General features: G+C 47.4%; 1 protein-coding gene across 2 annotated transcripts in view; it reads right to left on the reverse strand.

Moving 5' to 3' along the window:
- FBN2 (fibrillin 2) overlaps nt 1-14016 on the reverse strand; it is a 236114-nt gene that overhangs the window by 24796 nt on the left and 197302 nt on the right. For both annotated transcript variants that reach the window (XR_016235341.1, XM_002710087.6), the window contains exons 46-55: nt 13778-13894; nt 12220-12348; nt 11654-11773; nt 8594-8719; nt 7793-7945; nt 6998-7063; nt 6588-6713; nt 5929-6048; nt 4898-5020; nt 4352-4483 (exon numbers count right to left, since the gene is read on the reverse strand). Coding sequence is in view for 1 of the 2 variants with exons in the window: in XM_002710087.6 (XP_002710133.2) it covers nt 4352-4483; nt 4898-5020; nt 5929-6048; nt 6588-6713; nt 6998-7063; nt 7793-7945; nt 8594-8719; nt 11654-11773; nt 12220-12348; nt 13778-13894 (1212 nt within the window). In the remaining variant the exon portion in view is untranslated. The remainder of the gene's footprint in view (nt 1-4351; nt 4484-4897; nt 5021-5928; nt 6049-6587; nt 6714-6997; nt 7064-7792; nt 7946-8593; nt 8720-11653; nt 11774-12219; nt 12349-13777; nt 13895-14016) is intronic.

Raw genomic sequence — 14016 nt, forward strand, 5'->3', positions numbered from 1 at the left:
CACTCAACCAGTCATTCAGGTAAGAGCCATCCAGCCACCCTTCATGTCCCTCTTCCTTCAGCCACCACATGCAACCGATCCACCAACGACTCTGCCTGTTAGCTTCAGTGTCTACTCTCACTTCCCACACCAGCGTGGCCCCAACCTGAGTCTCCCTCTTCTCTTATACGGATGTTTAAAGAACACACCTGTAACTCTTAGCCTCCTTCAAATGTGTTATCTGTAAGGCAGCCAGAGATGGCAACAAATGTAAATTCAACAACAACAACAATTAACACAGAACTGAAATTTCATTACGTGCCAAGAGCTGTTCCAAGAAGGTCACACGCACCCTCTAATTCTCCTAACAGCCCTGCCTGTTTTTAGGTGAGGAATTCTAGGTACAGGGAGGTGAAGCCAACCCACGCAAGGTCACAGAGTTTGTAGACAAGAAACGCCATTTGTCATACTCATAGCCCACCACCTGGGCCAACACCCTGGATCACTCAGCTGCGATGCTCTCACAATAAAACCATACTCTTCACCGTGGCCTGCAATGCCCCTGTCCACCTTCTGGCTTTTCTTGGCGCAGTTCTCCTGCACAATATCCAGCTACAAGGCCTTCATTCCTGCCTTAGCGGGTGTTTGCTCTTGCCCATATCTTTATGTTTCATTTCTGGGTCCCAGTTCAAGTGTCCCCTCGGCAGAAAAGCCTTCCTTGAGACTGCAGAACTCCCCTTTAATCCATGAATCTGTCTTGAAAACGACTTGCCGCTGTTCGATACTCTCATGTTTGTTTGCTCTTTGATGTAATGTCTGTGTCTTCCTGAGCAGAATCTAAACCAGCTGAGTGGGGGATTCGTCCTCCTGCTTTATTACTGTGTCTCAGCACCACAAACACAGCAGGCATTCAGTACATATCATCAAATAAGAAAATAACTGTTCCGCAGAAGGGTTTCAAAGGATCCAAACTTCAATGCTGCCTGCAAACATTTCTTCCAGAAGTTATCAAATACACTGAATTTTTCTGATTTGCTCAGCTTTCTTCTCTTTCTGAGATGCAAACACACACACACACACACACACACACAGAGTTCGAGATTGAGAGCAAGCAAGCTCTCACCTGCTGGCTCACTCTCCAAATGTCCACAATGCAGGGGACTGGGTCAGGAACTCAATCCCGTTCTCCGTGTGGGTGGCAGGGATCCAATCACTTGTGCTATCACCTGCTGCCTTCCATGATCTCCACTAGCAGAAAGCCTGATCGAGAGCAGGAGCTGGGACTTCGCCCTGGGCACTCAGACATGGGACGCAGGCGTCTTAACTGCCTGGGCAACTGCCCACCCCACCTGCCTCTGCTCAGGGCCTTCATTCATGCACAAACTGGACTCGCTTCTGCCTCTGAGGTCTTCTCACTGATCACGTCTACTCCACGTTTCTGACTCTTTTCAGTCTTCTCTACGTTTTATTATGTCTTCAGAGACTCTAATTTCCATGGCATTCCTTTCCTGAGCTCTGCTCACGTCTGTACGTTGTCATGCCTTCTCTTTATCAGCCATCTCTTCTACTGAGCTTTTATTAATGTCTCTTACAGATTAATATGAAAACTATCCTACACTGTTTTGTTTCCTGAGGTGCTCGACAACTGTTCCCATTTCCACCCCAGGATGAGTGCATGAGTTGCACACGTGTGACTCGTTTTCTCCAGTGCAGCTCTTCCCAAAAAACAGTGCAGCCGGTCTCAGGTGCTGAACTGGGCATTGTCTGGTTCCAGTCTGCGTTTCTTGTGAGTCTTCTCTCACCCATTCTGTCATGCTGTCTGCCCCTGGGGCACTACACTCGGGGCTTTCAGGTAGTGTAGGAGGTTCATGTGGCTCCGAGTGAAGTTCTGCCAAGTCTCAGCTTCTGAATGTGGCTTCCTCTCGTCTTCATCCTGCCTTACCTCTAGCAGCTTCCCTGCCTGGGAGAGCAGCTCATCAGTCATTAAACAGCGGAGCCCTGTCCTCTCTTCCTTTTCCTCTTGACACCACAGTGCAGTTAGGAGTAAGTTTCCAAGAAACAGTCCACACTGGTTTTATTCACCTGTATCCTTAATCTTCTAATCAAAGACTGTTGGCTGAACTTTGTAAAATTGGGACAGTCAGCCAAAATTTCAAGAACATGCCACTGAACATCTTCTGCGGTTTTGTCTGCCACTTTAGGTTATTAGAAAGACACTTTTCAAAGTCTGCAGTTGCGATCACAATGGAACAGTACTCTCCTCCCCCTGCCATGCTTTTCAAATCTTCAAGGACTGGGAGTAAGACTAAAAAAAAGTATCCATCATCTTTTCTTTTTTTTTTTTAAATTTATTTGACAGGTAGAGTTTTATAGACAGTGAGAGAGTGAGACAGAGAGAAAGGTTTTCCTTCCATTGGTTCACCCCCCAAATGGCTGCCATGGCTGGCGCTGCACCAATCCAAAGCCAGGAGCCAGGTGCCTCCTCCTGGTCTCCCACGCGGGTGCAGGGCACAAGAACCTGGGCCATCCTCCACTGCCCTCCCGGGCCACAGCAGAGAGCTGGACTGGAAGAGGAGCAGCTGGGACTAGAATCGGCGCCCATATGGGATGCTGGCGCTGCAGGCAGAGGGTTAACCAAGTGAGCCATGGCGCCGGCCCCTATCCATCATCTTTAAAATGAAACTGTCCTTCTCCCAAATCACATTTAAAACTGTTAATGGATCCCAGAAAGTATCCTGTTTTGACATTTCCATTAAGATTTAATAATGTAGGCTTATTAAATTGTTCCATTCATTTATTTGCTTAAGAAATACTAGGGCATAATGTATTACACAGTCAAGTTCCCATCTCTCCGATGAAGCTTATCATTTTTTTCAAAGGTTTCAGATTTGCTGCATAACTTTTAATTCTCTAGCCTGTAGTATTTTTATTTTCTATCACAATTGACTTTTTTAATTTTATGGGGTTTCAATTCAAGTACTCAGCATTTTTGAATATTTTTTGTGAGGCTTTATCTTTCACACTGACTTTTGTGAACACTTTTTGTTTATCATAATATTTGGCTATTTTTTTAAACAAACGAATTGTAAAAAAAATATTGCCTGCTTAAAATGAAACTTCTCTACGAACAGTTTTCTGATGGTCAAAAAAAGTTGTGCGAAGTTTCAGCACCAACACGGTGCAAAGAAAAGCCTGCAGGGTCAGAAACGTTTCAGAACTTGTGTCTTCTAACAACGAAAAACTCCGAGTGTACCCGCAGCCTGGGTCTCTTCACTGAGAATCAAGTGCACAGGATCACGGACGATTAGAGCGGGACAGACACTCCCTTCCCCAACCCTCCTCTCCCAAATCACCGTGCACCATGAGGAAACTGAGGCACAGAGAATGAAATCACAAGTCATCCGGCTCCTGGCCAGTGGGCTCTGGGCTGGAAGCCTGGGTTCCTGACGCCATCACAGCGCCTTCCCTTCTTCCCCGGAAACAGTGAACATTCCTGTATTTCTTGTCCTGCGGCAGTTTTTTTTTTTTTTTTTGTACACAGCGTTGTTGAGGTCTAACAGGCATGCCACCAAGTTCGCACGCTTTTACTGTACAATGCCACTGCTTTTAGTGCACTGTGGTGCTGTGCGAGCAGCGCCATGATCCGGCTTTAGAACATCTCTGTCTCCGAAAGGGACGCCCTTGCTGAGACTTTTCACGTGGGCTCCTAACAGCAACCACGTACCGTCACTTCTGAAAATGCTTATTCTTATTTTTGGCTTCTTTTTTTTTCTTTTGGTCAAAAATAAGACTTTCTTAGTGACCTTCAGAGGTTCTTCTGAAAAAGGAGTTCGTTTTCCCAGGCACTAGAGGTTAGGAAGGGAGCAGGAGGTTCATCACTGATGGCGGGGGAGCGCCATCCCCTAGGAGGAGGACCTTAGGGGAAGAAGTGCGGGAGAGGAACACGGCGGGCCACAGCATGAGACTCCGGCGTGCACGAGCCCACTTCTGCCCTGCATAAAGGAACACACTAAAAAGGCAGCAGGCCAAAGTCGCAGCATCAGCCAGCCCGTCACGGGGGCCTGGAGACCGCCTGCCACTTTAGAAACTGTCCTCTGTGGTGGCAGGACACAGAAATGAGGCGCCTGCACCGTGCACTCTGCTCAGGTTCTGCTACAGGCGCAGGGCTGTCAGAGGCCGCGTTTTCTATATACAGGATGCAAGTTGATGAAAACCAGGGAGGAGTTTTCAGGCAGATACAAGTGCCTCTGCATTACCCAGAAACGACTGAACCAGTATGCAGCCTGAGAAGGAAGGGAGCTGGTCGCGGTGTAGTCCTGCCCCCACTGAAGGCAGGGAGGGCTGGGAGCAGACGCCACGCCCAGGCACTCACCGACACAGCCCTCGCCGTCGGGCCTGCGCGCCATCCCAGGCGGGCAGATGCACATGAAGGTGCCGATCAGGTTCTTGCACATCATGCCCCGCGACTCGCAGTCGTGCAGCCCTTCCGCGCACTCATCCAGATCTGCAAGGGTTTGTCACAGGAAGAGAACAGAGACAGACATTCCTCCAGGGCAGGCTACAGTGCAGTACTCTTGCTTCTCACTTCTGGTGTTCCGGCTCCTAACACTGCGACTGAGACAGGAGGAGCCCCGGTCGTTTTCAACTGAGCGGTAGGGCCCTTTGGGCGCTGGTGCCCATGGCAGGAAGTTCAGGGAAGGGCAACCTTCGCTTTAATTAGGGAGCCCAGAAGTGTGACGGTACTAAGCTCCACAACCCATCTTGAGGTGGTCACACAACTCATCAGGGGCATGCCATTTATCACTAGCATGCTGTCGTGTGTATCTCTATAAGGCTAGCCGGGAACTATCAAGCCAGTACAGTGTACCCCAGTGTGACAAACAAAGTGCCACACTGCCTCCCCTGCCTGTGGCCTTACCTTTGCACATCTTCTGGTCCTCCCTGAGGGCGTAGCCAATCGGGCAAGTGCATTCATAGGACCCAAAGGTGTTCATGCAACGGAAAGCACAGAGCAGTGGGTTCTGGGCACATTCATTGATGTCTGGCCAAAGAAACGGACAGGCATGTGCTCAGCTTGGGGTTCTAATTATTTCTTTAAATAAACACCAATGCATTTACTCAGCAGTCATACCGAAAGCAAAACAATAACAGCACTTCCTGCCTCCTTTCTAGAGTCTGGCGCCTAGCAAATTCATTCTCCAACAAATCACAGCTATCAACTTTGCAACATACAAAAACTACCAAGCAATTTTAGTGGTGAGTTGAAACTCAGAGAGGAGGACAACCCTGCAATTACTCCACTGACGACCTCAGTCCTGGCAGTGGCAGGACCTGGCGGCTCAGTCCAGGAGAACAAGGAGACGGAGAGAGACCTGTGACAACAAGTCTGTTGCAAAGAAGAGGGCCTGGGCCTGGACAAGAGAAACACTACACACGTCTATTTTGCCACACACTCATCCCAAGCTGCTGACTGTACAATGCACTTGGGGGCGGGGCCAAGTCCAGGGAGCCAGCCCTTAGGTTGAAGGAACAGACCTGAAATCCGAGCCACTGCCCCCAGGGGCCTGGCAGCCTGCTATTGTGTCTATGTAAATGTCTGCTAAGACAAAAGCACCGCCATAATTGATTCCAGGATGTCATCATTCACACTATCCAGGGTACAAACCCCAAATTAACCAGCCTGCTGCACAGCCAGGAAAATGTGACCCCATCTCAAGAGAGATCAACAGATCAACTCAACAGATGCCCACCCTGAGATGGCCCAGATGCCGAGTGATCAGACGAGGGCTCTCAGGCAGCGATTCTACGTGTGCTCGCTGGCATACAGAGAAATACCCAGGGAAGAATATAATGACCAGTGGAAAATCAGAACAATATAAATAAAGACTGGCACGTTGGAAAAACCCTTCACGTATCAACAAATAATACTGAAAGCTGAGGACCACTTGCCTTCACAGTTCATCATGGGTCCTGGCTCAAAGCCTTCGTTGCAATTGCATTCAAAACTCCCAATAACGTTGGTGCAGGTACCATTTCCACACGGATTGCCAATTGAACACTCGTCAGTGTCTGAAGAAGAAAAAGAGAGAGCAGAAAGTGGGAGGACGTTACAGTGCAACTGGAGCTTGCCCAGGAAGACCCACACTGACCCTCACACTCTGGGGATTCTGTGTGCACGCGGCCCTTGCACGCAGGTGGTGTGAGCTGGCTGACCTGTACATGGTGCAGGGAACCCTGAAGGGTCAGCGGGCCGCGCTCTGACCCACGGATAGCAATGGTTATCCTCAAGATCACAAATGCAGAAGAACAGGCATGAGAAGTCAGGAAGGCAACTGTGTCTGTCTCCGAATGGGAGAGTTCTGGGTGATCTGAAGGCCCCAGTCACACCAGGGTCTGCACACTTGTTTGAAAACAGAGGTTTAGCAACTCCGTCATCACACAAACCAGCTGGGACTAGGACATGAAGGACGGGTGACACAGGCGTCACTGGCTACTTACTCTACCACCTCTGTAAACCCCACCACCGGCCAGGGTACTGAGGGGACTTCTGCTCCAAATGAGAAACAAAATACAACCGTAAGACTGTTCATCGTGGAGCTGACACTCACCCACACAACGCACTCCGGTGTAATCGAGGTTGTAGCCCATGGGACATTCACAGCGAAAAGATCCGTCGGTGTTGATACACTGACCATTCGAACAGATGCCTGGGCTCTCAAGACACTCGTTGACATCTGAAACACAGAACTGCCCATGAACGTCTCCGTAGAAAAAGACAGGCCAGACTGTATGCATCTATTCGACACGTGCTTAAAATTAGTGGAACATGTAAATAATTATTGTCAGAGAAACATGAAACGTAATTACTATGTTGTGATACTGTATTGTGATGTATAATTCATGATATACAAATATAAGATACCATGTAATAGTAAAATTAGTGTGCTCTTATAAAATAAATGTAAAACCTCTGTTTATATAAAATGAGAACAAAGGAATAAAACACATCAAAGCATACCTTCACGTGTGTCATGAAGGCTAGGGACAGTTCCATGGCCATATGGACACAAATCCTGGAATGCCACTATGGAGAAAAACACACATTCCCCGTCACTGAAGAGTCTCAAGGATCAGGGAACTTAAGGACTCATGAAATTGTACTTAATTATTTTTCTTCTGCAAAGCCATCCTTAGCAGGAATCTTTTAGCTTCATGATATATTGAAAAGCAAGACTGAACATTATTCAGAAAGGACCACCTGAGCTTGTCCTTCCACGGGGCTACCTACTGCAGGCTCCTAGTTCCTTTGCTCGTTTCACGAAGAACAGCCAGACAGCCTGTCCTGCCCACCGCACAGCACACAGCAGCCACCCCAATGGAGACACTCAGCCAGATGGAGCCAGCTGGGAACCGCCCTCCAGTTCACTGGTGCTGTTGAGATGCCTGGGAGGCTGCTAGTAGCCACAGTGCTAAGTCACTGAGCAAGCCACAGCCTGTGACACAAATAGGACACCCACGTGGGAACCATGTGGCACCCGCACAGCCATCTGGAATACAATCTCCATGGTGTCTCCTGCCCTGGCCCGCTCACATCCATTCTTTTGAAAGCAAGTAAAACTTTGGAGGAAAACAAATTGAAGTGAAGGGTAGCTCTACCTGTGCCTACACATGTTGTACTCAACGGTCTTCAAAAGAGGTCCCTCGGCCAAACCATCAAAACGTACACAAAGGGGATAATCTCACCCTCTAAATATTCACAAACTACTCCGTCAAGGCGGCCACTGTTCTGTTCTAACCTGCCAGCCACTCTTACCTTCGTCGTCTTTGGGACACAGCTCACAGGGGTCCCCCCAGCCCTCTCCTGGCATCTTGCTGCAGCAGCATTTTGCTTTTGTGGTGTTGAACGCTTTGGGCACAGAACATTTTCCGTTCTCGAAATTCGTGAAACAGAAGCTCTGGCGAGTATCTAAGCAGGAAAGCAAACATCAGAGGTCCTTAGTGGTCACAGATGCACAGGAGAATCTGCGTGGGACTCCGCTTCTCACTGAACAGTGTGCATGGGCAGACCACACAGCGCAGAGGAGACCAGCCATGAAAAGGCAGGTCTGGAAGTCCTCAATGCAGATTTCATTTGGCAACTTCAATTGACCTGTCTCTAACAGTTTACTCAATTATTCAGAGTGTTTAAAATATTTTTATAATGTACTTAGGAAATCTGAGGAATCATGCTCAACGTAAAAATGATTTCCACACAGAATCCTTCTTTTTTTTCACTATTTCTTTATAACCTATCAAAAACAGTCCAGGCAAACCCCAGTATATTAAATTACATCTGAAGAAACTCATAGACCAACACATATAGAAAAACTAGGCCAGTAACAAATGAGAATGGTGAATCATGATGACAATCTTTCAGTATGCAGTTTTAAGAACACATACAAACAGTGACCATGACTATCCACTGCACATACTTTGGAGACCTGTATTTTCAATGTACAGGTGGTGCCGTTACCACAGGCATGTACTTCGTCATGGCAAACACTGGCAGGAGCTTTGGCCTCTAGTGTGAAGTTTCTAAGGTTAAGCTATGACCACAGAGTCCTCCAAAGCTTACCAAAGCATCTCCGTCCATTATCAGACAACACGAAACCAGGGGGGCAGATGCACTGGAAGCCCCCTGGAGTATTGGTGCAGGATCCAAAAAGGCAAATGTTGGGATCTTCATCACATTCATTTATATCTGCAGAACAGTGGGAAGATCTATTGCTTTAATCAAATCAGTACACTTCTCAGCAATACAATGTCCACAAGGTTAATTCACAATCTGCTAGCCAGTGGATTATTTAATATGAAGTAAGAAATTGTACACAGTTAACTTATTCTTTAAAAGTAGGCCACTGTTGCTTCAAAAGTTGAGGATTGCATTCAATTTCACCCAACCTTGTTGCGCAGTCCCACATCTACCTTCAGTTCCCTGGGCTTAACCTCTAGGGGTATGTGGACGAGGGGGACGGGGTTTCACAAAGTGCATGGAGAATGTGTGTTATGAAAAAGCAGGCATAGGCTTCACAATGCGGTTGCATTAGACTCAATCTACTGTTTAACTCCATCTGTCAAAACCTTCTGAAGTGCCTCCTATGTCCTGCTGCCCGATGCAAGGAAGTCCACGTCTCTTATGTGCGTCTCAGTGCTTATGCTGACTCGTCCCTCCCCACTGCCAATCTCAGTAACTCAAAGGGGGATTCTGCAGTCACCCTTACTTCTCACCTGGGCCTTCTGAGCCCCATGTGCAAGCAGCTTTGGCCGGCCAATTCAACTGCTGACCTTCCCAACACACCACCACTTGCTGCTTGGATCACCATCAGGCTCTTAGCTGACCTCTGCATTTCCCTTCTCTTCTCTCACATGGCCCCTGGCACGACCTTTCTAACTCAGAGCCGATGGTTTGTCAAAGTCTGCCCGAGGTTCTGGTCAGGACCTTAAGATGAACAACGATGCCTCACCAGTGATTTTTTTGGCTGCTTTCCAGGAGACTGCTTATTTAATGGGTTATTTTAACTAAATCAATAAAATATTACTCCATGTCAGTCACACCAGCACGTCAGCTCTATGACACCATGTTCTGTTTGCCTAGTTGGCAAGTGCACCCTCAGCTCCTGACATGGTGATGTCTGGCACACAGTAAGTTCTCTGTTTGCTTTTGCAGATTTATTATCAAAGAGTTATATCATACCCCTACTAAGAAACAGCCAAACAACCCCACAATGCCGCCACACTGCAGGACCACGTTTCACCTTTTAAGCCAGTTGTTCCAAGCCCCTTATCATGCTCATGCTGCCTATATTTTCAAAACAGGCTCTTCTAATTTGTTTCCTTCTTCGATGAGTAAATTCCTTTCCAACACTGAAGAGTGACCTGGGTGTTACCAATCCTCTGTGATAAGGTGGCCTCCTTGACTGGCCACCCTCTCGCCTTGACAGTGATCATCCACCTTCCACTGTGCTCCCCTACCCTGCACATACCGGCTGTATGGTGTTTGTCACATTGTATTATAAGGTTGTCTTTGCAAAACAGGTGGGCTTATAAAATACGTCTCTTCTGTTAGGCACTAAGTTACCTGTGGGCAAAGATGGTATTTTGTATTTCTAGTACCTAGACAGGCAGTAGGGGTTTACTGTAATGCCCAATGAATGTAGGAATGGACTGTGTGTGTGTGTGAGTCTATGGTCATGCTACGAAGAATTCTGTCTCAGAAAAACTGGTACAAGTGACACCAATCTGAAGCAAATATTCTTACAATGAAGTAAAAATCATTATTTCAGAAATGTGAAACAGTGGCACCGCTAACAGTGGACCAGGAGAAGATTTTTTGACATCTAAGGCAATGCAACCAAATCACAGACGCTGGCAGCTACTTTCACGGAGACAGAAGGCAGCCGAACGGACCTGCTGCAGAGAAGCAGCTGTCCGCGTATCTCCATGCTGTGGCTATCAACACTGCTGCTTTTACTGTTCTGTTCATAAACAGGTGTGTCACGGAGACAACGAGGAACTGAGATTACATGTGAAAAGGGAGAAACGAAGAAAGAAACGACCTTCAACTTCTCACGAATCTTCTTACTAAGAGGATCCTAGTCTTACAAACACCAGCCAATCTTACAATGACAAGTCAGACAGAAAGTCAGAACGCCTAGGAACCCCTCTGCTATTGAATTCAGGGGTGGGAAACTTTTTTTTTTTTCTGTCAAAGGCCATTTGGATATTTTTATTATCATCTGTAGGCCATACAAAATTATCAGCCTAAAAATTAGCTTGCTATGGATTCATGAATTTCGAGTCCTGCCTGTGGTTGCCTTGGCAGGGCCTCAACGAATGATCCTGCGGGTCTTATATGGCCTATGGGCCGGATGTTCCCACCTCGAAAGTCTGAAAATAATTACATTCCATGAAGCAGACTGCTTCTTCCGGCTCTCTCTGCATAACTGCCTTGAGTGTGCTCAGTGGACTGTGGACCTTGATGCAGAATCTTGCCAAGGGCCGTAGAATTAAAAAGAAACAAAACTGGATGACCCACAGGCAAAAGGAAAAATTCCTCAGCCAGCTTTTCACTAGGCCACCGGTGCTTCTGAATTTCCACCGGGCGGTAAAACTCTGTCTCGAGGCGAAGAGGTCGGCCGTCACCGTGTGCGCCAGGCGAGTGGGGGGCCCCCTGGGGTGTGGTTTGGGGCTCTGGTGAGCTGGAGGGGTGGCAGCAGGAGTCACAGTTTCTGCTGGCCATGAGACGCTCCCAAGGAAGGGGAACGCCTGCGAGGCACTGCTGGGATTCTCTGCTTCCATGTCGAGGGCCCTTGGCACCTGTGAGGGCTGTGTTAAGGTCGGGTGCCAAAGATGACAAGTTTTGTGGACACTCTCTCAATTCAGCAGAAAGTCTCTGTTGACACTTGGAAAAAATATTAGAGCAGTGCTAAAAATTCTCTGACTAGCCTAAGATTTCTGTTAATGAAAAACCCTACATCCTGAGTTTTTTTTACTCCCAGAACCCTGCTGGTGGAATCACTTCTAGGGGTTCCATGAAAGAGAGGCAGCGAGCCATCTGCTTAGCACGGTGCCTTTCTGCTCTGCACCAAGTCTTCAGCGTGCAGCTCGTGCACCTGGGAGCACATGCCAATCTTACCGATGCAGTTCTCGCTTTTCACTTCATACCCGGGGGGACAGATGCACCGGAATGAGCCCTCCAAATTCTGACAGGTGCCAGGAGAACAGGAACCGGGAAGGGCAACACACTCATTGGTATCTTTAGAGAGAAAGATGAGAAGAAATACTTTAAACAGTACGTTAATTGTACCATCGATGAATCTACCTGCTGATATTAACACAAATTCAACTTTGCTCCTCTGATTTGCTGTGTCAGTGTGGGCGAGCATTTCCCAGGATAATCTTTTGACATGTGGGATGCACCCTTGGAAAGTGGTTCATTTTCTTGAATTCCTTCCTTGGCCTATTTTCATCGAGACCTCGATGGCCTCAGGCTCTGGCCCCAGTGAAAACACTGTCTAGGAGACATTCCCAACTGTTGACTTACACCTGACAGCAAAACTTCCCATCACAGCTTATCTTGGCCCCAGGATCCGAGGATCCAAGGAAATGAGAATGAGTTCTGGAGTGCGGGAGACGTCTCCCATCACTGCTTTACGAAAGAGAATGCCACACAGGCCATGCCACACGTCGATACTTACTTACCTATACAATTTTTGCCATCTGGAGTGAGTTCATACCCTTCGTTACATAAACACTTGAAGGAGCCAATTTCATTGAAACACCGTCCATTTCTGCACACTTGACCAAAAAAGGAACTGCACTCATCTACGTCTGTAAGCAAACAGGAGTGAGCTTTTCAGAGGGAGCTGTTACATGGACACAGTCTCGAGGGTGGTGAAACGTGTTCACCAACACGCGTGTAAAACGCCCTGCATTACAGCGCCCCACCAACAGGAAGGAAGAGGTACGGGCTGTGAGCACTGCGTACTAGTAAACTCACAAAACCCCTGTGGTTTCTCAGCCAGAAAGCCGCATTTTTGATACTGAAATAACTCATGAATTTTAAACTGAGTAAAAGTTGCAGGTGCAGGGTGAAGCTTTCCTACGCTTCCAATTGAAAAACACTAATTTTCCTGCAGACAAAAGGATAAATGGGATTCAACTTGGCTGCCTCACTTGCTGACACTGTATCTGGAGATAAGATGGCTGGATTCAAAGGACACATAAATGAGCATATTCTGACACCACACAGAATTTTTGGAAAAAGGACATTAAGAGCTACATTTTCAGTTAAGCGTAGGGTTGATTACTTGTGAGTGATTTCCTGAGCTGTTAGAAGACTGTACTTTGATCGGAGCCCTAGTGCTAACTTTTAGTAGTCCCTGAGGGTACCAAGGGTCTGAGAAACTGCAGGGAAGAAGGTGGTAGCTAATTAAAATGCCCAAGTAATTCTACATTTTTTCACAATGGAGAATTTTCAAAAATGAAGAACACCATCAGGAACCTAGGATGGATTAAATCTGGAGTCGGGGTTGAGCTGTGGAGGTTCCATAAGGGTCGGAACCCCATGGGCTTCACACACCACGCAAGGTCTTGTGAGTTAAAACACGTTACACCGCCAAGCTCCAGCATGGCGCCTCTATGTGGTCAATGAGGGGTTAACAACGGCTGCCACTTCTCTCCGGAGCTCCTCCAACCACTTCAGGAACCTCTCCCCTCTCTCTGAGTCCTCCTTTGATACCCGTCAGTGCTAGTGTGGGCCAGACGCTGAAATCATGAAGGTGCCTCAGAGGGGCTTCTGGGCCTGCCCTGGAAGGCTTGGCACCAGCACTGCTTTTGAGGCAGAAGGTCTCAGGCCTTCAAAAGCTGATACAAAGTGGAATTTCATGCCATGTTTTCTAAGTGGGAGCCTGCTGGTGGGTACGAACGGCTGCAATGACATCAAGAACTAGCACTGAAACAACGAAGGGTCTATCTCAGATCTCATCCAAAGCATCCAGGAGGCCTTCTCCCTTGAATTTACTGGCCAGTCAACAGCAGAGCTTGGAACAGTACACTCCTGTCTTGTGATTATTTAAGGCCAATAAATGGTTTTAGTTAACTAGAAATGAGGCAAACGCTATTACCAATCTTTTGGCAATTTTAATAACATTTGCTATTTTATTAACAGAAAACTCTTTGTGTTCTTGGCTTTTCATTTCTGTCCCAGTGGACTGGGTAGAGAAAATGGAAGCAAGAGAGGCCCGGCTACAATACTTACCTAGGCAGTCGTTATTGTGAGTGAGCTCGAACCCTGGGTAGCACAGACAGTTGTAGGATCCCACGGTGTTTTTACAGGTTCCATTTCCACACGGGTGCCGCTCACACTCATCGACATCTACAAAGAGACACGGGCTCAGAGGAGTTCATTTCAGACTATAGAGCTTCTCCAGATTTTTTCTCAACACTGAATTACTTAAGATGCTCTTTATTTGATAGGAGGAAGCCGTATGTACTGCA

The sequence above is a fragment of the Oryctolagus cuniculus genome, chromosome 6, assembly GCF_051225735.1.
Source record: "Oryctolagus cuniculus isolate XC-2025 breed Fujian yellow rabbit chromosome 6, ASM5122573v1, whole genome shotgun sequence".
Classification (NCBI taxonomy): domain Eukaryota; kingdom Metazoa; phylum Chordata; class Mammalia; order Lagomorpha; family Leporidae; genus Oryctolagus; species Oryctolagus cuniculus.